Source organism: Clarias gariepinus, chromosome 14 (genome assembly GCF_024256425.1).
Source record: "Clarias gariepinus isolate MV-2021 ecotype Netherlands chromosome 14, CGAR_prim_01v2, whole genome shotgun sequence".
Classification (NCBI taxonomy): Eukaryota; Metazoa; Chordata; class Actinopteri; order Siluriformes; family Clariidae; genus Clarias; species Clarias gariepinus.
The window spans coordinates 6228809-6253982 of record NC_071113.1 but is presented as its reverse complement, the minus strand read 5'-3'; the positions used below and the strand labels follow the sequence as shown (position 1 = coordinate 6253982).

Genomic DNA, 25174 nt, shown 5'->3' with positions numbered 1-25174 from the left:
AAGCTAGTCCAAACAGTGTTCGCCAAAACATGCACAGAAGCCCGTAGGGCTATTAGCAAAATCATCATTTTAAGTACTTACAGAAACAAAGGCCTGTGATTGTAAAGTAGGAAAATCTCTAAACATTCATTCATTAAGCGTCCGGTATTATTACCTAATGCCAAAATGACAGTATCAAAAAGGGCCTGTCATTGGCTATGCCACGTCCAAAATAAGAGTGTGTGTTATCACCTTGCACCAGTTCCTGTGCAGTTCCTGTTTGCTTAATGGAATGAGCATGGAAACTATTCCCAGCTTAGCTTGTGTTAATAGATAAAAGCTTAAAAGACAACATTCACAGCTGGACTATGTATTCTACCTATACGCTATGGAACAACATGGGTGTGCAGCTTATAGTTTAAAAAAGAAAGCTTTTAAAAAGTTTTAATTGTCATTAATTACCTGTGATTGAAGTTGTGTGATAATTGTGATGTTTTAGTGTGAGAAGGAGGATGATAAAAGTAAAAGAAGATTCCTATATTATTATTATTACAGTTCATTGTTACAGATTCCACAATACCTACGGTATGTAGCGATGACAATAATTTTCTTTTCTAATAATACAGTATCAGTACTAAAAACTTTGACTGACAGCTGATAGACAAGACATAGACAAAACCGGAGCTCATTTTATCAACAAACTCCTTCACTTAGATCGCAAGTATAACCTTAATCAAAGCAAATCTAACAAATATGTCTTTTTAATAAAGTAAACTTTCCACTTCCAAAAATAATAATAATAAAACATCCTTTCCAAATCCAATTTCAAGCTTGAATGTTATTGTTGTTTTCTTTCTCTCTTATCTCTGTCCCTCTCTCCAATAGTAACATCTGATGCACCATTATTTTCGGTCGGCCCAGTAACGATCCTGAGTATCAGATTGGCGAGATCTCTTCGTACTTTTCAGTATGTTGAGAAAGTATGCATATTATAAATCATATATTTATAATATGCATACTTTTTACTGCTTTTGATGTAAACGTCCGAAGTTGGTTCGAATTGCTCTTGGTGATTTAAGGCTGCTTTACATTGCATGAGACTCTGAGCCATCTCCTTTAACAGGGTACTGATGACCGCATTTGCAGTGAGGGTAGAAGAAGAAAAAGCTGAGACTAGGGAGGGAAAGGGATGTCTGTACCAGTAGTCCATCATTCACCTGGTTATCTGATCAAGACACACACTCACACACACACACCAGAAGCAGTATATTGCAATGCAACAGTACAGTATGCTCCAGGCAGAGCTCTCCATGCAAACTCAGAAGCAGAAGCAGGCACTGCATGTCTCCAGGTTGATCCTGGATAACAGAGTGGATGTTGGGATGATCCTCGGATCCGTGGCACCATCTCAGCTCACACCGGCTTTCACATTCAGCGCGCGTGTTTTCATCCCACCTTGACGCACGCTGGTTTCAGAGCTGCGCGTTTGGATATGTATGGGTGTGTGTGTGTGCGCGCGCGCGCGAAATTCTTTCCCCATATCTACCTACCTTTCTCCGTGTGTTATCGTTACTTCCTTTAATCGCACCGGTTTTTCTGCCCTGCTGTTCATTTATTACAGTCTCTCTGCTTTTCCTCGTCGCCTGTCGGTTCCGTCCGGGCTTCAACTCGGATCGGCACGAGCCTCACATCGACCCGCAGTCGGTCCGCCGGATCTGCTCACTCACTCCGTCGAGCCGTGCGGCGCTTTAACGGCCTCCACATATGATCCGTTAATACTGTACAACTCGAGAACGCTGCCGCGCGCACACACGCACGCGGACACCTAAAGCTCTGTCCGGACCGACTCATGAATTATTGATCGGAGGTGGGCGGGGCCAGCGCGTTCCAGGAGGAGGAAGGGGAGGAGGAGGGGGCGGGGTTCAAGGTCGATCTCAATCAGCAGTTTGTTCTGAAGGATTTCGCTGCTACAGTTGGTGTGATTATACATTTATATGGTGGTGAGATTAAAGGGCTAAAGAGGGCTGTTAGAGGGCTTAAATCGTGTAACTCTCAATTAAACATTACTAATAAACCATGTCATACTACCACTAATACATGATACATTGTACCAGTAATAATCATTAATGTCCCATTGATAACACCACCACCACCAGTACTACTAGTATAATAATAATAATAATAATAATAATAATAAAAATATTCGTGTTACAATGTCATACATTAATATATGTTGTCTCGTTGATGACAGTACTACTACCACTACTATTACTACTACTAATAATAGTAATAATGTTACAATGTATTAAGTAATGCAATAACATGATACACTGTATCAGTGATAATCATTGATGCCCCATTGGTAACATATATACTAATATATATTAATATACTACTACTACTACTAATAATAATAATAATAATATTAATAATAATAATAATAATAATAATAATGACAATAATAATAATCATGTAACAGTTCATGTTAACAAATAATGTCACAATGTAACATTGATGTCTCATTAATAACAGTACTACTACTAATAACAAGAATAGTAAAAATGTTACAATGTATTATGTAATACAATAACATGATACACTGTATCAGTTATCATCATTAATGTCCCATTGATAACATAATAATAATAATAATAATAATAATAATAATAATAATACTAATAACAATAGTGATCATGTTACAATGTATCGTATCATACATTAACATGATACATTGTATCCTTGATAATTATTAATGTCTCATTGATACCACTACTACTACTACTATTGATAATAATAATAATAATAATAATAATAATAATAATAACAATAACAATAACAATAACAATAATGTTACAATGTATTATGTAATACAATAACATGATACACAGGAGAATTAGGGCACAAGGTCATACACAGACACACACAGACACACACACACACTACATGCTACATTGTATTATTGATAATCATTGATGTCTCATTGATAACACTACTACTACTATAATAATAATAATAATAATAATAATAATAACATTAATAATAATAATCATATTAATAACCACTAACATGATACATTGTAACATTATTCTTAGTAGTAATTGTATTAGTGTTATCAATGAGTGAAATGAAATAATTTGTGTCAGCAGTAGACACAATAATAATAATAATAATAATAATAATAATAATAATGATAATAATAATAATAATAATGATAATAATAATTATGATAATAATAATATTAATAATAATCATTATTTAATAATAATTATTTGTTTCAGCTGCTCAACCACGTTCATTCGGCATTTCCTCTGCATTGTATGCATGCTACAGAAAGGTCATAGCATTCATTCAACTAAAAATACTGAAGTTATGCATTTTTACGGTATCTGCCAATTTTTCAGTTTTCAGTTTTCAGCAGCATGGTGGGTAAGTGATCACCCCTATCGCCTTGCACTCATACGTTCAAATCTTGTTTCTGGTCTCTGTGTGTGGAGTTTGTATATTCGGCTATACCAGTTTCCTCCCACAATACAAAGACATGCAGTGTAAGCTGATTGGTGTTTTCAAATTGCCTGCTGTGTGTGTTTGTGTGTGTGTGTGTGTGTGTGTGTGTGCGCCCTGCAACAGGTTGACACCCCATCCAAGGTTCTCTGGGGTTGGCTCCACTCCAACCTTGCAACCCTATACAGGATAAGCGGTATAGATGATGGATGGATAGATGGATGGATTTGTCATTACATAAATAGTGCAGTATCTAAACAATGTATTAAACAAATATTAAGTACTCTAAGCCTGCCTTCAAAATACAGGGCAATCAGATTGACCTGTGCATGTCAGAAGCTTGCGTGTCTTTATTTTAATGTCATTTTACCATCGAATACAGATTACAAAGGAATATGTGGAACCGAACTAGCAGTAAGAGACTTCGCCTGTTGGAGTAAATCCACTGTTGACTTAATGAAGATTATAAGTTACGTAATTCATTCAGTCCATCTGTTCATCCGGTCCCCTTGTGATGTAAACCATTAGCTCTCCGCTCATTAATAAAGTACCAGGATGTTTTTTTTTTCTCCCACCCTGCTTATCCAGAGCTCAGAAATTAAATCCTCTGGTTGTTGTAGAGAAAATAAGGTAATCACTTAATCATAGCTGTCCAGGCAGTTGGGTATCACATGAGTGACTGTATCCATCTGGGCCTAAGAGAGATAAGTCATCGCAGACAGCTTCTGTTCAGCTTAATCTACTGAATGGCTGGAAAAACAGCACAAGTAGGCTGAAAATAAATAGCTGATTTATACACGGCAGATTTTAAATGCTTATTAGGCCACATACAGAAATGACATTATTTAATATAGTTATATATAAAAACTTCACCTTGCTTTTCCTAGCTCCGTGCCCGCTGTAGCCTCAGGTTTCTCTTGCTGCTTGACAGGAACGGAACTTGACATGGTTCTCTGCTTTCGCCATTCATCTACCTCAAGGTTTGACATATCGTATGGTTTGATATGTCGTGTAGTTTGACATATCGTATGGTTTGACATATCGTATGGTTTGATATGTCGTGTAGTTTGACATATCGTATGGTTTGACATATCGTATGGTTTGACATGCTCCCCAGCTCACCATGGATGTAATGAGTGGTGATTCCAGTTTCAATAGTCTTTCTGTGTGTACCTCTGTGTACATGCCCTAGATTTGTTTCTGGTTGTTGTGGTTCATCACACCTTTCTGTGCACACTCTAGAAATGGTTGTACTTGAAAACCACAAACATTATATTTTTCCCTACTCTGATTATTGATATTACCTGAAGCTGGTGATCTATGGATCAATCCATTATTGTTTAATTGAATAGTTGATACCTTTACAAAAAAATTGCTAAATGTTTAGAAGCAGTTACTTTAGAAGCTACTGTAATTGGTAATCTGGTAGATAAGGCGAGTAACTCTCATTATGTGTTATTGAACTCACCGACCTGATCAATTCCACCTTTAAAAAGGCCACCTGACCTGATTCACATGATATGTAGCCCAGACCGTGTTCTAGGACCTCCTAAATAAATAAGAGGTTTGAAAACCTGTAGTTTAGCCGATTCACATGGGATAAGTTTGGGCTTTATAATCGATGTTTAACTACAGTAACTTCTAGTTTGAAAGATTTAGATACATACAGTACAGTAGCAGTGCTAAGGGTGAACTTAATCACTGTTATATACATTTTATATATATTTTTTTTATTTAGGTCACTTTGATAAGGGGATCAGTAAAATGAACTAATGATTTTGGATTTAGGTTAAGAATTGTAATTATTCCACTGATTTATGAGGGGTGTTCAAATCAAACTGGGACTTTTGATTGTGCAGAATAACAGGATGCAGTTATGAGAAAAAAAACTCCTTTTATTTTCCTCTATATATAATCCCCTGGCACGCTAATGCACTTAACCCAGTGTTTCACTAGTGCTTGGATACCATCAAGGTAGAGAGTTTTCTCAGTACGCTGGCCTCCCAGGAACTCCTTTATTGGCCCAAACATGTGGAAATGGCTTGCAGCAGAGTCAGGACTGTATGCAGATGTTGGATAACTCCCAGCTGAGTTCCTGTAATGTGCAAGTGGTGTTGGTGAATGATTGTGTGTACGGTTCCTACAGACAGATGTGTGTCCTCTGCAAGATGGTGACAAGTTATCCATTGATTTTCAAGAATCAGGTGCTCCAATTACTAAATGTTCCTGGGACCGACTGCAGTGGGCTCAGAGCCACCTTGGCCACGATTCACTGATGGCTGGCTTTCTTTTTCCTTTTGCCCCATTTTTTTTTGCCTCATTCAAATGTTTTAATGTGGCTAAGACTCTCCATACTGTTCTTGAAGTCTTCTATAAACGTTAATCAGTGGTGTGCCTTCATTCGAAAGAAAATTCATCACAAGTCCCAGTTTGACTCGAACACCCCTTGTTTATAGATTCTGGCTTGTCCAAAATAATATGCAGCCTCTGCATTTTGCATCTCATATTTTCAATTTTGTCATGTACAGAAATCATAGTCATGCAAAACCGTGGTTTCTGCCTACTGTTAGTATTTATGCTTTGGGAGCTGTTTAATTACCAGTAAACATTTATCACATTCTAAATAAAAAATATATAGTTGTGCTGAGCTAGCAGCAGTAAGAGATTTTTTTTTATTTTTATAATTGATAAGTCTTGCCTCCTATGCAAATAAAATTGCATTATTAACATTTTAAACTTTCAAGTGGTTTTATTTAAACATGTTTATAATAATTATACCGGTCCTTACATTTTTCTCATGTTTGTTTATTTGTTTTTATATAGGTCAACATTATCCAGTGTATATTACAGCAAACAGTTGACTTGAAACTTCTGTGGGCTCAGGGGACATTAAATCTAGGATTTTTTTAAATTATTTTATAAATCTGTATAGAGAGTGCTTTGACCTGGGAGCCTGGAGCCAGGAGACTTAGGGCACAAGACGGTGTACAGACGGGTTCGATTCCCGTCTCTGTGTGCATGGACAAGCTTAATCTGCATGTTTTTAGACTGTGTGAGGAAACCAGAGTACCTGGAGGAAACCCATCAAGCACAGGGAGAACCCGAGGCAGGAATTGATCACGGACCCTGGTGCTTAACCACTAACCCTGGCCATTGTGCCACCTCCTAATATTGTTTTTTTCACTAGATATACTGAGAAGTCATACAGTTTATAAATTCAGAATAGAGGCCAGGTGTTGTGTAAATATTAATGAGTGCAAATGCATGCTTAAACTTGTTTTTGTAATTATGTCCACTATGGTATTACAAAAAGGAGTTTCCGCTGAGATAAAGCCATATGCAGATGTCTGTATAATGTCTATGGCAGCCTTATTAATAGCTGCGACGCCTCCTACTCAGCCACTTAGACAAGTGCGGGGTAAATACAGTAGCTGTATCCAAGGGGAAGTGGGGTGGGGTGGGGTGCGGGGAGTTACTTATTTATAGTTATGTACACATCTGATCTAATCCAATCTCTGTTAGACATGCTACATTAAATCGGTAATGAAACAGCTGTAAGAGGTTTAATATTTAACCGTTTGACCTTTAATGGTGTTGGTAGCATGTTCGGGATTAATTGGTTTCTATTAATTCGATTGGTAAAACAAAGCCTTTCTGTCGTTTTGTTTAACTCGTGGAACAAAGACAGTTTTAATAATATGGAGCATGGGTGATGCCTCAAGGCAGATAGCAGGGGGTCAGTAAACACAGACCACATTGTGGTGGCAGATGATTTCCACTGTACCTATGTGATTATATAACAGTGTTCATTCAGGTGCACTCACGACTCATCCATTCTACCTTGGTGCTCCTCGAATACATCACTGAAATGCATGTATACTATACGTTCCTCCTCATACACGTTTTCTCACTTAAATGATCCTGTAGTTCAAGCTTTTGATGCTTGCGTATAGAGTAACCAAAAGAACGTCCCCCTGCTGGCTGCCGTCTGTGACTGAAAAGTCCTTAGTGGTAGAACTGCGTGGTACTTAGTCTAAAACTAGACTCTTCCTACACATGCTTCCATAATGGTACTGTAGAAACTTTTTTTTTTTTTTTTGCCCTACATATTCTATCACAAGCTTTAGGAAACAATGCAGCTCCCACACCAGCACCTCAAAATGAATAAAAACTCTCCCAAGGTTCCTATTTAAACAGAAAATCATCTTGCCCGAATAACTCTATTATTAATATCAGTGTGTATCAATAGATATTCCAGCACAGGGAACACACACAAATTCACACGCTCATTCACACACTATGGGCAGTTTTGGGAGCACCAGTTACCCTAATCTGCCTGTTTTTGGAGTGTGGGCGGAATCCGGAATACTTGGAGGAAACCCAAAGCACAGGGAACACCAACTCAGACAGACTCTGAAAGGGTAATCGAACCTGGGGTGCAAAGCGACAGAGCTAACCACTAAGCCACTGTGCTGCCAGAGATATTCGTTTTGTTTTTTATTAATAATACCAGTAATATGTCTTGGTGCTAGTAACTCCATGCACGCAGAGACGGGAATCGAACCTGGCCAGAAATCAAACCAGGACCCAGGAGGTGAAAGGTGACAGGACAACCACTACACCACACTAGTATAATTATAATTTATATATATATTAAAACTTATTGTGTTTATTCAGACGACGGCACAGTGGTGTAGTAGTCAGCACTGTCGGGTTCGATTCCCGTCTCTGTGTGCATGGAGTTAGCATGTTCTCTTGGTGGGTTTCCTCCGGGTACTCCAGTTTCCTCGAACAGTTTAAAGACCTGCAGATTAGGCAAAATGGCGTTCCCAAATTTCCCGTAGTGTGCGAATGAGTGTGTGTGTGTGTATGTGTGTGTGCCCTGCGATGGATTGGCACCCTGTCCAGAGTGTACCCCGCCTTGTACCCTAGATCTCCTGGGATAGGCTTCAGGTCACACGTAATACAGAATAAAGTGGTGTAGAAGATTAGTGAGTGAGTGAGTGAGTAAGTGTGTTTATTCAAAGTGGCACGGTGGTGTAGTGGCTGGCACTATGGCCTCGTACTTTTAGATTTGAGGGTACAATCCCTACCCTGGGCGGCGTAGTGGTTAGCACTGTCGCCTTGCACCTCCAGGGTCTGGGCTTGATTCTCGTCTCTGTGTGTATGGAGTTTGCATGTTCTCCGCGTGCTTGGTGGGTTTCCTCCTGGTACTTAATTTTCCTCCCACAATCCAGAGACATGCAAATGTGTGTGTGCCCAACCAGGGTGTGAAAAGCTTGTGAAAGCTCCAGGCTTCCTGCAACCCTGAACAGGATAAGCAGTATATAGAATAAATAAGAGTGTTTAATCTTGCACTTCAATCTTTTGCATACTTAAACACTTGCATACTGATTGTATACGAGCTTGAAACGGCCAAATAAATGTAAGTCTGACTAAAATCAAATACAGCCTAAAGAACAGAGAAACAAACTTGAACTTGAGGACTTGCACAGAATAGCTGCTAAGTGTATTGGGATCTGAAAGTATTTAAAGATGCATGCAGAGTTGTGGTGTATTTAAAAGTAAAGGACTTAAATTAAACACTACCCCTGAAGTCATGGGAAGTTGAGAACACAAAAGCTTGACAGTATTCCTATTGCAGTTAAAGTGCCATCAGAAATTTAATTTGTTTCTATTCAGCACATATTCATTAAATGTATTGTTTATGTTTATTAATTCAAATTTAAAAATTACAAATATTAAACAGGATGAATTCATTTTATATATTGCACAAAATTAAAATCATTTCTTTCTAAACAGTTTATTTTGTTTACACATACTGTATCTTGAACACTAATTGCAAATATGTGAAAAAAAATGTTTTCCTTTTAAAAAAAAAAAATTAAATGCTGAGTTTCAAACAAGCTCACTAATGTGACATCATATAAGAACAGGCCCCTCCCATGACATGTTACTCAGTTCTGCTGAATTGTTCTCGTGTAGGAGCCCATTCACATAAACACTGAAATTGCGCGTTTGGAAGAGGGGTGAAACACTCTCTCACTCACTCATCGTCATTACCGCTTACTCCTGGAGCCTATCCCAGCAGACTTAGGGCACGAGGCGGGGTACACCCTGGACAGGGTGCCAATCCATCGCAGGGCATACAGTACACACATACACACACACTACGGGCACTTTAAGAACACCAATTAACCTAATCTGCATGTCTTTGGACTGTGGGAGGAAACCCGACTACCCGGAGGAAACCCACCAAGCACGGGGAGAACATGCAAACGGCCGTCTCTGCACCCAGAGACGGGAATCAAACCCGGACCCTGGAGGTGCAAGGCGGCAATGCTGACCACTACACCACCGTGCAGCCAGGGGTGAAACAGCTGGAATAAAATGCATTATCTGAGGTGTATTTCCGCTGGGGCATTAACATACATTTTGAGGGAGCTCCAAAACCTGTGTTAACTTATTAAAAGAATAGTAAAATATGAGACCTTTAAAGTAACGCCAGCATACCAACTCAAGTAAATTGTTTTACACTTATGTGAATGACCTTTTGTAGGTCATATATATCCATTTGATTAATCCCAGGTTTTTTGGGCATAATATATGAGAGCTCAAAATATTATTTGAAAGGACCAATTTAGAACGTTTTAATGCAATGTTGATAAATTGGATTCGCTGGCGAAGTGACCTTTTGAGCCACCGCATCCATCCCTCTGCCCTATAGATAATCTTTCACCCTATCGAGTCATCCTGTGCGCCGTCTATTGTGCCTGATGACAAGGAAATACTTCTAGTTCTCCACATTCATTGTTTGGCAGGTGACAAACATTGGCGCCATTCGGCCCTGCTGCAAATGTCATTACACCAAGGAAGGAAATTCATATCGATATGACAGTTTATAATACTCACTGTTTTCCAGCTGCTCCAAAACAGTTGGGATTCTTCTCTTATTACCCGTGGGGGGGGGGGAAAAAACAACTGCAATATCTTTACACGCTGTTGTCTTTCAGTGGGTGGCTATAATTTTAATTTGGTATACACTTGCTACAAGAAGGCGTCACTTTTGGAAGCACAAACATAGCACGGTTAGACAGTGGTGATTTATCTCTTTATAAAACATACAACGATTAAGGAGATGTTCTGGGCAGAGACTGGTGTCCAGAACATGTGATACAACGTTCCAAGAGCCTGAATACCCACAAACCCTTCGTGTCGCATTAACATGGCAACTGTGGCAACCTAGCAACCAGTTGCTAGGGAGAGGCAAAAGGCAGACCCCTGAAGAGCTGACTCGCTCATTTGGCAAGTGAGCTGTGCAAAAAAAAAAAAAAAAAAGACTGATGATCCCCCGTGACTCGGCAAAGACTCCGGTTGCTATGGTAACTGCGTGGAAGTGATGGAGCATTTTTATTTTCCCCTGCCCCATGCTTGTGGGATTCCAATGTTTAGCACCCATGCACAGACAAACTGAGTTCACTTTACAGTGTACGGTGACGCCGCCTCCGCTGCAGCCTATCACATGTGAGTTGTTTAGTGTTGTCAGAATGTTGACTTGGTAAGACTTACAGATTTGTTCAAATGGTCATTTGTTAAAAGTCCCATGGCTGTATTAAGTTTTACACTGTTTACCGCTGGCCTTAGGCCTTAATCCACAAAGTTTTTTTTTTGTTTTTGTATCATCTCCATTGAGTCCTCTATTGCATTCAGCACCGGTGTACCATACCATACATATATACACTACTGTTAAATGGTCTGCATCAAAGAGGACATTCATTCATTCATTCTTTTCAGCATCTGTCCCTTCTATCCTGAGAACATAAGGTGTGAGGTGAAAACACACTCCGGGTGGGACACCCAGTCCATCACAGGGTACCAAGCAGGCACACTTTTGGGGAGAAAGAAGAGAACACCAGAAAACCCACACAGACACTCAGAGACAGGAAGAACACATGAAACTCTGTGGCATTGTCTCCATGGTAACCAAGACACAATGTAGGTAGGTGTAGGCGACACCTAAGAGTTTTTAGATCTACAGTAAATACCCTATAAAGCAACTGAATAACCTGCAAACCACTGGCTATTGTGAAGTACAACTTAATTGGCTCTTATACAGTTTTGTCAGTTTTATCATTTCATATTTATTCAAATTACTGAGTTTATTCTTCATAAATTTCTTTAACAAGGTAACATATAGTAGGCCTTAGATCTCCTACAAAGAGTGTGTGTGCGTGTTAATGCTTCAGCTGAAATACCGCTCAGAATTTTGTTCATCCCTTTGTTTCACTCCTCCTCCAAACATGGCATTTCAGTCTCTATGTAAATGAGCTACTATAGAGCCACGCCCCTCCAGAAACCTCAAGCTCAAAGCTCAGCAACACTTTGATCAAGAGTCTCTTCTTATATGAGGTCACATTAAAAGGGGGAAAAAACGGCTTGTTTAAGCCCAATGATGTAATATACTCAAACGATGTATTGTGTTCTTTCTTCTTTTTTTATTGTTTGTTTGTACATATACAGGTATAAGTGTAGACAATTATCAAAAAAGTTAATTCCCCTTTGCACTTTCAGGCAACACAATGGTGTAGTAATTACCAATGTTGCCTTGTACCTTCAGGGTCGGGGTTTGAATCCCGACTCAGGTCTGTGTGCGTGTGGAGTTCCCTCTCAAAGTCCAAAAACATGCAGAAGAAGCTGATTGACATTTTAAGTTTGTCCATGGTGTGTGTATATGAGTGAGCGTGTGCCCTGAGATGTATTGGCACCCTGTCCAGGGTGTAACCCGCCTTCTGCCCTGAATCACCTGGGATAAGCTTCAGGCTTCCCATGCCCCTGGACAGGATAAGAGGTACAGAGGATAAGTGAGTTATACATCTTGCTTGCCTTCTACTGTATATGCATAACACAGGCAACTGCTTTAAGACTATATAGTGAGCTCAACCTCACGTAAAAATTTCATTAAGATGAAATTAGAAATGAAACATTTCATATATAAAATGCAAAAATGTATTATTCATCAGTCTGGGTGAAATTCAATATGGTAGAAAATAAAATGATCAAATATCTCTCACTTCAATACTGAGCTGTTCGTTCATTTAACACAAACTGTTTTTAGTGGACAGCACAGCCTGTGTGAAAAATCTCATTTAAAGCCCATAAATGCCCTGCTGAGACAACTCCATTCATTGATGCACAGGGTTTTTTTCCTTTTTTTTTTTCTACCATATTGAATTTTTTACCCTCTAAATATTTTTCATTGTAGGAGCAAAGATTAAATGTCATGGAACAATAAGTGTGTAGTATATAATTTTGGCTTTAATAATTTTGGAAGTCCGTAAGTGAATGCACAGGTAGGTTCTGCATATGCTTAGCTTGTCCTGCTTGTGTACACTTGTGTCTCTATATGATCACTGGGAGATCTTTTGTAGGATCTGAATCTTGTAACTAACTGATAATCACTGAAATGGTAATAAACATGACCGGCACGCTCAAACACTTCTGAGCTGCTCAGAATAGACAGCGGTGCTCAGAGCTGCTGGAGTCAGTCAGTAGCCAAATCTATAACAATTTACACAACTATGACACCTTTTGGAATTTCGATAATTGATGGATTGCACCTTAGCTTACCAGCTTTAACTATAGTTTACCTTATCAGAATAAATGTAGGAGTTAAGACGAGACAACATGTAAGGTGTGAATGATGGCGTTTAAACGAATGCAAAGTAATGCTAGAAATTAGATTAGCAACCTTGGCATTTTAGTTAAGCTAATACTTAATTACTTGTTTTGTTTTGAAGCCACTCTTTTTATACAGTCTGTGCTTCAGACCAAACAGAGACTTCTGCTCACAAACAGCTTGACTGCACCCTTCAGCCCAGGACTTGTTTTATTAGTCTTTTATGGTGCAGCTAAAATGCAATTTTGTGGTTTAATATGGAGGGACAAAATAAAATGAACCATAAATTCCCAGCCTCAAAGCTATATACAACTGGGCCATGAACACATTCTCATACTATGGCTGTGTATCTGGGTTTTGTTTTTCATATGCACGTCTATTCTTTATGCAGGTGTGTTGAAGTGTCAGTGTGGAGATTGGTAAAATGAGTGTAATTATACATTCAGCTGATTTTGATGTAACAAAGTATCACTATCTCCACAGACCAATTTAGTATAACCGGTTTTGGTGCATTGTGTTGGTTATTAAACATTTTCATTTTAATTCTAAGAGCTAAATGCAGTTGTCTTGCCAGGGCTAAATTAAAATGCTGGTTTAAATGGCAAAAAAAATAATAAAAAAAAATGGACACTGACCCCTCTGGCATTCTGGCTGGACTTCAAGCTCAAGTCAGGAAGTGAGCCCAGTAAGGAGTTACCATGACAACAGTAATGTGCACTGATTTCAAATCCTATGTCTAAAAATCTACCTGGTCAAAGAAAAAAATATAATAGCAACAACAATAATAATAATTTTATTGTAATACTAATGTAAACAATGCAATACAAAATCATGAATCAGCCAAAAAATTAGATATAATAAAATAAATTGTTGATAAATTGTACAATTGAAAACGTTAAATCACTTTTGTGTATCAAATGTACAAATTTTATCTAGCAATATTTAAACTTTTTGGCTATTACCAAAAGATCCAATTATATTTAAGCTTCTTTTACACATTGAGATCTTTACGGTTTACATTTTGAAGTTGTCACTGTTGTTTCTGTAATTCTGTGACAGCAGAATCAAACATTCTTAAACATTCTGATCCAATGTTTCCTGAAGATTATTGTACTTTCTTGTTGATGATGTGCACAAGGGTCACATAAGCAAAGTCCATGATGCTCTTCGCTGAGATACCAGTAATCAGAGCGAGCTCCTCCACTACCTAGAGTATAAATGTACAGACACATGATGGATTATAAATTTAGTCTGCTCCCCACATTAAATCCTAACATTATTCTTTTTAAACATCAAGTATCAATATCCACTGTATGTACTGTCTCTATGTACAGTCAGGTCCATAAGGACTGTATTTGAACAAGGACACCATTTCCATAATTTTGCTTTTGTACATCATTACAAAGAATTTGGCTTGAAGTCATGGGAATGTGGTTAAAGTGTACACTTTCAACATTAATTCAATTTAAGTTTTCGAGTTAAAAAAAAATGTCACATTAACTGTTTATGAATTACTGGCATGTTTAATAAAGTTTCCCAAAAAGAAAGCAGACAGTTGGTCAGCATTGGCCTGGTTCTTAGCTATTTCGTGAGATAAAATGTCTGGAGTTGATTTCAAATGATGAAGTCACATTGGTAGCTGTGATGAATTCTCATGTGAGTTCTCAATGTGTCTCAAAAAGGTGCTGATGCAAGTGAGAATTTGGTTGACTCTCATGGTTTGTTAGGAAGGGTTGCCAGGAGAACAATTCTTCTGTCTTAAAAGAACATGGAAGCACAACTGAGGTTCGCAAAACTGCATCTAAACAAACCATAAAACTTCTGGAACAATGTCCTACAGTATAGACAGATGAGACCAAAGTGGAGATTTTTGGTCTTAATTTCCAGCGCCATGTTGGCGAAAACCAAACAGCATCTCAGCAGAAACACTAAGTTATAGTAGGAGGGGTGATGATGTGGGCTTGTTTTTTGCAGCCCCATGACCTAGCCACCTGGCAGTCATTGAATAGACCATGAACTCCTCTGGAAACCAGAGAATTCTAGAAGCAAATGTAGGGCCCTCTGTCCAACAACTTAAACATGGTTGAAATTCTGTCATGGAACAGGACAATGATCTGAAGCACACCAGTAAATCTACATCAGAGTGGCTAAAAGAAAATGAAAGAATCAACTTTTTGGAATGGCCTAGTCAAAGTCCAGACCTCAAATAAATTGAAATTATTTAATTGTTCTCCTCATTAAGAAAGCTGTGCATAAGTGAATGCCCAAAAACCTTAATGAACTGAAGCAATGATGTAAAGAAGAATAGATCAAATCAATACGAGAGACGAAGCTAATTACTTAAAGTTGTTGCTTCTAAAGGTGGCTCTACAAGCTATGGAATCAGGGGGTACTTAGTATTGCCCATTTCATTTTCTTTGTAAGCCTTATTTCTTTTAAATGAATAATGGAATGGTGAAAAAAAAAGTTATAAGTTATCGATCGGCTGAGGTTGTATGTACACCGATACAGTTTAACATAGTAAACTATAAAACACACTATCATCAAATTTCTTTTGGGATATAGTATGTTCTTAAATAAACGTGTCAGTCACTTGGCCTCAGCCTAATCTGAGCATGCTTTTCACATTCTAAAGACAAAACTGAAGGCAGAAAGACACTTAAACACCTGAAGGTGGCTGAAATAAGAAAGCAAGGAAGGAGGGAGGAAAGCAAGGGGGAACATCCGAGAATTAACTTTAAAATAAACCTTGTTTTTAAAACTCTGCTGGTTTCTCCAATTTTGGAGCATGCAGGGGCCTTTAAATAAATCTGACTTGTTAAAGAAATGTTTGTAATTCCCAATGGTATCTTTGTTAAACCACTTACATTAAAGCTGAAAGTCTACACTTCAATCACATTTTTATTTCTGCCATTCATATCCTGTGTGGTGTTGTACAGAGCCAAAAATAAAACGTGTTAATGTCCAAACACTGTATGTTTGAACCTGACAGTACAGTAAAAGGAATGCTATTAGCCACCTTGTGAAGGCATCTGTATCACAGTCATCTGTGACTTCACCCCATCCGGTTGAGCAGCATTTCAAACCAATACATAATCACATAAATAACAATGTGACAAATGATAGCCTTGTTTCTATGGCAACCTTTGATTTTTCTTTCTTGTTAATTTTCATGACTTATCCTGGAATTACAGTTTAAATCACAATCATTGTGGGTTTCCTAGTGAACTCCTAAGCACATGTTTATGATGTGGGTAGATCTAAGGGTCTATGGACCAGTTCCACTTTAAAGTAGAACATGAAAGACCCACCTTTCCTTAAAAAGAACCGTTTTCAGACCCACCCAGGCATGATTAATTTAAAAAATTTGAAGGGGAAAAACATACTAAAACAATTATTTATTAAAGTCGAAACAGCAAAATTACAAAGGGTGTTCAAGTCAAACCGGTTGTCTTGTGATGAAATTTCTCATGAATGAAGGCGTAGAACTGATTGACTGAGTCTTAAAAAACAGTACTGGGATGAGATTCCTAGCTGCAGTAAAATGTGGCTCGGAGCCCACTGCAACCGTTCCTTTGAACATTCAACATTCATCTCCAAGCCATTTCCACATGTTTGGGCCATTAAGAGAGTTCCTGGGAGCCCAGCATTTCAGATGTGAATCTGGTAGGCTTCTCATACTCACAAGACTGTTCTACCTTGATGGTACCCAAGCACTAGTAAAACGTGGGGATAAGTGCATTAGTGTAGCAGGGGATAATATATAGAAATAAAGAAAGCAATGAATTAATCGATCAACATTTATTTATATAGCACCTTACAGCAACCTACGTTGAATCAAAGTGCTTCACAGCTTAAAAAAATGAAAATAAAATGGCAATAAGATAGCAGTAAAAAAAAAAAAAAATTTAATACCAAAAATATATAAGACAAAATACAAAACAATACAAAACAAAGTAAACACATTAAATTATAAAATAAAAAAAACATGAAATTGAAAATATCAAAAGGCATACTAAATAACAAAAATAAGTTTTTACTGTCATAACTGGGTCCTGTTATTCTGCACAAGCAAAAGTCCCAGTTTGACTTGAACACCACTCATGCTAATAACATAATAAGAGGCTTACAACAGGAAAATGACCTTCACTGAAAAAAATTGCATCTTTGAAAAGAATTTCCTGAATTTGTGGGGTTTTTTTCTCATTTGATATTAATGTATTTATTTAAATGTATGTTTATTTATTTATTTCATAAAATGCCATATAGAGAGAAAATACCAAATGTCCTGTTTACCTGCGATCAACAGAACATAGTCTTATTGTAATGGTCTGGTTGTAAGTGTAGTCCTGACTTACCTGCTCCCAAGTAGATGTTTGGTTAATGAAAGCAGCCACTGCAATCACTCCAACCCCTAACAGCATGCAGTCTTCAGTCACAGACAAAAACTTGGCCCTGTTATACACACAAGAAACAACCAATGACAAGCCAATGAATGCAAAAAGCATTTAGTGTGTGGCAATCAATGGAACCTTGCTGTAGGGATGAGACCAAAATATTCTGAACATGTGACCAAACAGACAAACAACAGCTACAGGGGTGTTTTGATCACTCAGCACTTGTAAATGCAGGTGTAATCTGAGGGGTGTTCAGGTCTAACCCGGTACTTGTGATGAAATTTGTGGTGAATGAAGATATAAAAATATGATGTACAAATTATAAGGAGACAAGTACGGTACAGTGATGAGAGTCTTAGCTGCAGTAAAACATTTAAATGGTGCAAACGTTTTAAAGAAGGCCGTACATCTGAATGATCCCAACCCAACCACTGCTGTTGTTACCGGGATAATCTATCAAGTCGAACCCCTGATCCTTGAAAACTGACTGATAACTTGTCACGAACAGTGGAAGAGACGCATCTGTCTGTGGGAACTGTACACAAAATAATTTATAAACACCACTTGCATATTACAGGAACTCGGCTAGATACATATTGCCGCATCCTTTGTGCGGTCCTGGCTTATACATGTTTGGGCTATTAAAGGAGTTCCTGAGAGGTCAGAGTTTTAGACTTTCAACCCTGATGTTCGCCAAGCACTAGTGAAAGACTGGGTTAAGTGCATTAGAGGATTATATAGAGAAATAAAAGGAGTTTTTAACTCTCATAACTGTGTTCTGTTATTCTACACAATCAAAGTTTGACTTTGTGAACCTCCAAATAAGGGTGATAAAAAAATACAAAGAGCTTTTTTAATTACCATTGATCTGAAGTCGGGCTGAGACGTCCAGTTACAGCCATAAGTAACGACCTGTAGATTGACTTCCTCTGCAGGTAAACAAACTGAAGGACATACGTGCACAGGTGATGCAGGTGTGCAACAGGTGTAGTTGGGTCATTGTGGCCTATACAAAAGACACAACAAAATATTATTTGCTATCTGAACACTGTGGTGAAACTTAAAAGAAAATCCAGCATACTAGACAGCACTAAAGAACTTTACCAAGAACTTCTAGCAGAGTCTCTGTGTATACCAGAGGATTTGGTACGTTCACTCTGAAGTCCAAAGTTTTCAAGATGAGAAGCTCTGATTCTAATATTTTCTCTTTGGGACAGTCAGTACCAACCGTCTGAAGATATTTCAATGCAGAACTGTTGTCAATCACCTATATTTAAAAAGCACAGACACACTTATTATAACATATAAACATTATATTAGGTGATCAGCTCCAACTTCTGTTTATGCTCTTACTTTAGCGTGTAGGGTTACTTTACTGGCGATTCGCACACTTGAAATGATAAAGAGCAAGAATTTGTCTCTCAGGCTCTGAAAGACCAGGTCTTCATAGTTTCCTTCGAACCCACACACACTACTGTTACACACCTCCCTCTTCTGCTGAGATAATAAATTCTCAATGTGCTTCAGCATGAATCTGAGGGAAGAAAATCAAGGTGGGTAAGATGTATTTTTAGATGACTGAAAAGTAAAATACGTACAGGTGCTATCGTGACTCGTCCGGTGACTTACCTCTCTAGTATTTCAATGGCATGATAAGCCACTAAAGGGTCGAGTCTAAACTCCTCACAAATAAGAAAAGCATGTGCTGTATACAGTATAGTACAGATAGTTAGATTTGGGCAGGATAAAAAAAACACTGTGACATAACAGTTAAAAGAAAGCAATGTACGAGGTGGTATCAAAACGTTTCAAGATTAGCTCTGTTTACAAACTCTGTTTTTGTTCATCGTAAATCCTCCCTCAGATGCCTTAAAACCTGTCAGTCGAATTCGCTATTAATGGTTTCCGTGGAGCTGTGGACCTGCCTTGCCTTGTAGATGATGGACTCTTCCGAAGTAAAGTCTGTTGCTTCGTCTCAGGTTCGTTCCCATAGATCCAGGTTTTGTCACCGGTAATTGTTTCCGACATAAAGGACATGGCAGACTTCAAAGCGATGTTTTTTTATTTACCTTTATTTAACCAGGCAAGACAGATTAAGAACAGGTTTCTTATTTTGCCTGGCCTGGCATGTTCCTTCTGCTCCTGGGTCAGCAGATTGGGGATGAACTTGGCAGCCACATGACGCATATTCGAATCTAGAGGTGTCAAATCCAGATGCCATGAGTAAAAGTCCTCCCCAGTATTTTGTTCCAATCACCTGGATTTGCTAAGTGATTGGAACAAAATACTGTGGAGGACTTCTACTCATTTGACACCTCTGTTCAAATCACACGTGGGGCTTACTTTGACTGTTCAATATGACAATCCGACAATGGCGGCAATGTTGTGAATTGTTCTCTGAGGATCATCATGCACAGGTTGGCGAATGTTCGGGAGGGTCGACATTTTCGAGGTTGAGCTTGTTGACTCGTTGCAGCATCGCTGTAAATTTGCAGAATCATGTCAGACATCTTCTGTGGCAGATTTGCCCAGTTTCACGTTTCGTTCTTTCTTCTAACTTCATGGTAAAATTACAGACGTGATAACGCACATGGTCAGGATAGCGCCAGTTGCACAGCTCCCGATGTACACAGGACGATGTCTTTTGGCACACTGACTTATGAAGATGGGCGCTCCCTGTGACCGTGTGTGCGGGTTTTGCTGCCATCTGTTGGCTTGTTTTCAAAACTAGTCTTGAAACTATTTGATACCACCTCCTGTGGTTTTGACTCTGTCAAACAATTAAGCTAAATAACTACAGAACATCCTAAAATATCACAACAGGGGTGAAGGGTTGACCCACCGACTACTCTTTTGTCTTTAAAATTCCCACATAGACTTGAAACGTTCTCCAGGTTTGACTTGTTTTGGTTGTTAAGGGTGCGCAGGAAGTCTGATAAAAGCTCAAAAGAAGCTTGACCAAAACGGTCCAGTGAGGATGTCAGCCTTTTTCCCGCTGTAGGGTTGAGTCTCAGGTTGCTCATACTTATAAGTATGATATTTTTTTACTAATTGTTATACGGCCTAACTGACGCTGCCTCTACAACAAGCTAGATGGCGACATTTCTTAACCGCTTTAACCGGATCCTTCCGGTTTTCCGACAGGCGGGAACGTCAAAGTAACGTGTATGCGCGTTACACAGTAATAATAAAAACAAACACGTAAATAATATGCATACATCCGTACTAATCGGTGTATTAAAACAATATATGTTTCAAATATATCTAAACATATTTAAAGCATATTAATTTGTACGTAATGTAGTATTTTGACTTTTAAAGCGCAGACTCAAGCCCGACTGCGCATATGTGACGCGGCTTTGACCCCTCAAACGCAACCAGACACCGAAAACATCATGGCCGACCAGAAAGGTAAGAGCCTGTCTGCGCATATGTGACGCAGTTTTGACCGCACAAGCCCACCCAGAAACCTAAACCATCATGGCCGACCAGAAAGGTAAAGCTAGCTCTGAAGGAGAATATGCCAAGAGGATAGATCCTGCCAAGGAGAATCTAACACGAGAGCAGCTGCAGTTCGTCCGGCAAGCCGAGCTTGCTCAGTGGAGGAAGAAAAGCCAAAAACTCCGCTCACGAAATGTTATAACCGGCCTCACCATTGGAGCCCTGGTGCTGGGCATATGTATCCTCATTTAGCATTAGCATTACACAAGGTTATTGAGGCTAATCTGCTGACTGACTGACTAACTAACTAACTAACTAACTTGCTATCAAGCTGTATTTATTTATTTATAAGGGCATATGAATTAATGTTTCTGGTGCTATAACTTGAAATATAGTTGTTAGTGCTGTCTAGAGATCTAAGAAAGATTTTAAGCAGCACTGTTGCTAAGGTTTTCATGTTAAAGTAAGGCTAAGCTCATGTGTGTGTGTGTGTGTGTGTGTGTGTGTATATATATATATATATATATATATATATATATATATATATATATTACATCAGCAGATCAGAAGATTTTGATTATGGTTGAAAACCAGTAACTCTTTTCTGTGGTTTTTATATCCACTATAGTCCAATCTAACCACTTTAATACATTTGTTAAAGTTTCCTATTCTAAAAAAATAAAATTAATTTCAAGCTTATTTTTAATCTTTGAAAGACTAGATGATACGAATATTAGACATGGAACCCACCAGGGATCGCCCGATACAATGTTATTGCGATACTGTGCTGTCGATTTGTTTAAAATTGCGATTCTATGAGTATCATTATTTTATGAATATGCTTGGTTAATATTACAGTTTCCCCTGATTTTGTTGCAATTGTAAACACTTTAAAATTTTAATGAGTATTTAAATGTATCCTGTTCCTTATAACATTAACTTTCTCAGTTAAAAACCAAGCGCAGCATTTAAACAATACAAACTAACTTGCAATACAAGAGTTTAACATTTAACTGAGCAGCCCATATCTCTGTCCTCCATCACAATTATTATTTCTAAATAAACTTAGCAAATAATTTAGTCCTATCACAGGGTATGAAAATGTGTCAATAGTTCAAAGTACGCCACCTGTAGGATTAGAAAGAAACAGTGACGTTTTACCTGTTTAAATGCTTCCAAATTCTCAAAACTGAACTTGACAATAAGCGCATGCGTCGAGTGTCTGCGAGCACAAGGGCATGTGCTGCTTTTTATTAATATTATGTTTAATCCGCATACAGAGTTTGGAGAAAAAGGCAGTTCGGAGACTAATTTTAACGCAGATGTAACTGCCACGTGGAAGCTTCTGCGCTCATCTATATCGGAGGATGATTGGCCATTCACGACCAATCAAACCGAAAACCAGCTAATTCTGGTCACCGGCTGATCGGTTCGTCCCAATTATGAATGTATAAAAAAAAAAAATCGGCTCCGATATTTATTACAGTCTATAACGTTAGACCTTAGGTGCCATGAAAAAAAAAACAGGATTATCAGACCTGTTTAACCTTATATTTTCTTCATCAAAAATATTTATGAAATATAAACAAAAGAAAAGTCCAAGCTAGGAAAAAAACAAAAGACAATTCATGATTAAAATGTTATGAATCATTTGTGCAACACATTTATCAATTATCGATAAATATAATACTTATTATTATATGAGCTGGGTTTATTATATAGATTTACTTTCAGATGGATTAAATCAACCTTTTTTATCCCTCGGTCTACACACAATAAAGGTTTATGACAACTCCCAAAGAGTTTTTTTCAGAAATGTTTGCAAATGTATTAAAAAACATTTCTAATCGTAAAATCGAATTTAGCTGAGCAGCAGTTATTCAAGTCTTCACGTGTAAGCTTATGACCTGAGATCCTCAGCTCTGTCTTTAGTCATTTGAACATCATTCAGAGACTTGTGTTGTATTGTGATCCAGTTATGCTCTCATAGTCAGTGAAGTGCCTGTCATAGTCCTTTTATTATGGAGGGGCTTCATAAATGGTGGCTTAAGCTCTACTGGAGTGTCTATTGTGATCTCTGTCACTTTACTGATCAAGTCTGTTCTACTCTGGTTACTGACTCGTTTATTGGACTTTGATACGTGAAAACTTTTATAGGGACCATCCAATATATTATCACTATACCCAGGTGCTAATTAAATTTGTATTGTGATTCTGTAAGTGTCACAGTTTTATAAATATCCTCAGATGATATAAAATTTTACAATTACAGACAAGTGACAATTCTTAGCAAATTTGGCAAATAAACAATCGCTCTACCACTCAGGATGCTATGCCACCTTCAGATGAATAAATACAGGGTGGGCCATGAGTTTCTGTACCTATGAGAAATATATATTTTATAAATTATTTCTTATAATTAAAAGTTATAAATAAGAGTTTAAATATTTTTAATCTTATAAGTTTAGAGTGCACCACCTGCAGGATTATATAGGAACTGCAACATTTTACCTACTAAACTGCTAACATAAAAATAAAACAAATTTTAATTGTAATTCATTTATTTTTAATAATAACTAAAATTTAATGCCATTTTAATTTAAACTGGAGTAGGTTCTAGGGATGTATCTGGATGTTTTTATCTTTAGATAAATGTTGTTTATATGTTTAGACAAAAGACAAATTATATTTTTATGACTTTCTTAAAATTCTCACAAACAGGACATAGTGGTTAGCACTGTGGCCTCGCGCCATCAGGCTTCCGATTTGATTCCCGCCTCGGGGTCTGTGTACGTTGAGGTTGTGCGTTCTCTTCGAGCTTGGTGTGTTTCCTCCGCATACTCTGGTTCCCCCTCTTTCATTTATCTTTTATAAAGATTTATCTTATATATAGAGTTCAAAAGTTTGGGGTCACTTTCTAACTCCATGATTGTTCCTGATTTTTATTTCTTTCTACATTGTAAAGGAATGCTGAAGGCGTCTAAAAAATGCATTAATTTCCTTTGAACAGTTAATGGTGAGATGTGTCTGCTTCTTATGCTCTGTAAAGACTTCATAACGCCTCTGTTAACGGTGCTGTTAATTGGTCATTTTTCAGGCTGATAAGTCTAAATGATCTTCTCTATTCAGCAACAGTATTTAGTATGAAGTCATTTCTTCTTCAAAGCCCGCTGTATCCAGCTGGGCGTAGCGTCTCCTTCACCACCGTTCAACACATCTCTGTTGGGTTTGGATCTGGAATCGACACAGACAGTCTTTCAGCAGTAGTTCCATTAATTAGCATGACTCTTCATCCAGATAGGAGAAAACTAATTATAATGACATCACCGGCGGTGTCCACAGGGAGAACTATAATGTGTAGCATATGTTTAGTTAATCCTTTTTAGGTTTGTACACAAACTTAATAGTGCAGTTAATTTGTAGCCAGATATTTCAGTTAATAACTTCGCTTTAAAGTTTCTAAAACGTTTTTTTTATATATTGGTTTAAAATGTAATTAAAGTTTAAAATTACATCAAATCAATAACACACTGTTGATTAGTTTTTGTATGTTCAGGTCTTGTGGTTTTAATGTGGTGGGTACTGTTTATTGCACTTAATGTGTTGCAACATGGAGCCTGACTTTGCTTTATTTCCTCAAGCTCTTGACGCTTTTCCAGACCCTCTGTAAAAATGCAGAAGTTTTGAAATGAAAGTCTTTTGTCTATAATGTTAATGTGACCAGCCTTAACCGAGTCTCGCCAGATGGATATACGTTCTACTCAGTGTCTCAAGAGAGGATCATGGATGAAATCGACGAAGAAGCGAAGATGGCTGCCAGAATGCGAGCCCCAAAGACTGGAGCGAACTAAATAATAAAAGGAGCCATGGATGCCAAGAGATGTTCTGCACTGTACTTTCCATTAATGAAAGGCCACTGTGGGTTTTTTTTTGGGGGGGGCCTGTTTGCCTTGTCTAGAAATGTGTAATATTCAGATGTCACACAAAAAGCTGAATTTTTGATGTTCTTTTATATTAAAATGTACACTATTATCCGAAATGAATGCTTGTACCATTCCTGCATCATGAGTCTTTAGTTGTATCCACAAAAGGTTTATTTTTTACTTATTTATTCGAGGGAGCCATTTGAAACTCAGCAATTAATTCTTCAAGACAGCAAAGTACTCTTCTGTTCATTCAT

The 25174-nt window shown here is 37.9% G+C and overlaps 3 protein-coding genes across 8 annotated transcripts in view; 1 reads left to right on the top strand and 2 right to left on the bottom strand.

Moving 5' to 3' along the window:
* Positions 1–1709, bottom strand: part of tanc2b (tetratricopeptide repeat, ankyrin repeat and coiled-coil containing 2b) — a 197441-nt gene extending 195732 nt beyond the window's left edge. For all 6 annotated transcript variants that reach the window (XM_053511912.1, XM_053511913.1, XM_053511915.1 and 3 more), the window contains exon 1: positions 1530–1709. The gene's annotated coding sequence lies outside the window, so the exon portion shown is untranslated. The remainder of the gene's footprint in view (positions 1–1529) is intronic.
* Positions 1710–14062: 12353 nt separating this feature from the next.
* Positions 14063–20871, bottom strand: cntd1 (cyclin N-terminal domain containing 1). The gene is made up of 7 exons (XM_053511512.1): positions 20396–20871; positions 19183–19258; positions 18907–19087; positions 18658–18820; positions 18415–18559; positions 17515–17611; positions 14063–14363 (listed from the first exon to the last, which is right to left on the bottom strand). Exons 1-7 carry the CDS (start codon positions 20574–20576, stop codon positions 14262–14264), a joined length of 945 nt encoding a protein of 314 aa, XP_053367487.1. The 5' UTR covers positions 20577–20871; the 3' UTR covers positions 14063–14261.
* A 125-nt stretch (positions 20872–20996) lies between these two features.
* Positions 20997–25033, top strand: LOC128541207 (cytochrome c oxidase assembly factor 3 homolog, mitochondrial). The gene is made up of 2 exons (XM_053511511.1): positions 20997–21232; positions 24739–25033. Exons 1-2 carry the CDS (start codon positions 21034–21036, stop codon positions 24843–24845), a joined length of 306 nt encoding a protein of 101 aa, XP_053367486.1. The 5' UTR covers positions 20997–21033; the 3' UTR covers positions 24846–25033.
* Positions 25034–25174: the final 141 nt, after the last annotated feature.

Bases quoted from the DNA above. Each gene is read 5' to 3' on its own strand.
- cntd1 (XM_053511512.1), bottom strand. From the start codon at position 20,576: ATGAGCAACCTGAGACTCAACCCTACAGCGGGAAAAAGGCTGACATCC. The intron at 19,259-20,395 runs GTGGGTCAACCC...TACTGTATACAG, and splicing joins TAAAGACAAAAGAGTAGTCG to CACATGCTTTTCTTATTTGT. The intron at 14,364-17,514 runs GTAAGTCAGGAC...TTTATACTCTAG, and splicing joins AAACATCTACTTGGGAGCAG to GTAGTGGAGGAGCTCGCTCT.
- LOC128541207 (XM_053511511.1), top strand. From the start codon at position 21,034: ATGGCCGACCAGAAAGGTAAAGCTAGCTCTGAAGGAGAATATGCCAAG. The intron at 21,233-24,738 runs GTATCCTCATTT...GAGTCTCGCCAG, and splicing joins AGCCCTGGTGCTGGGCATAT to ATGGATATACGTTCTACTCA.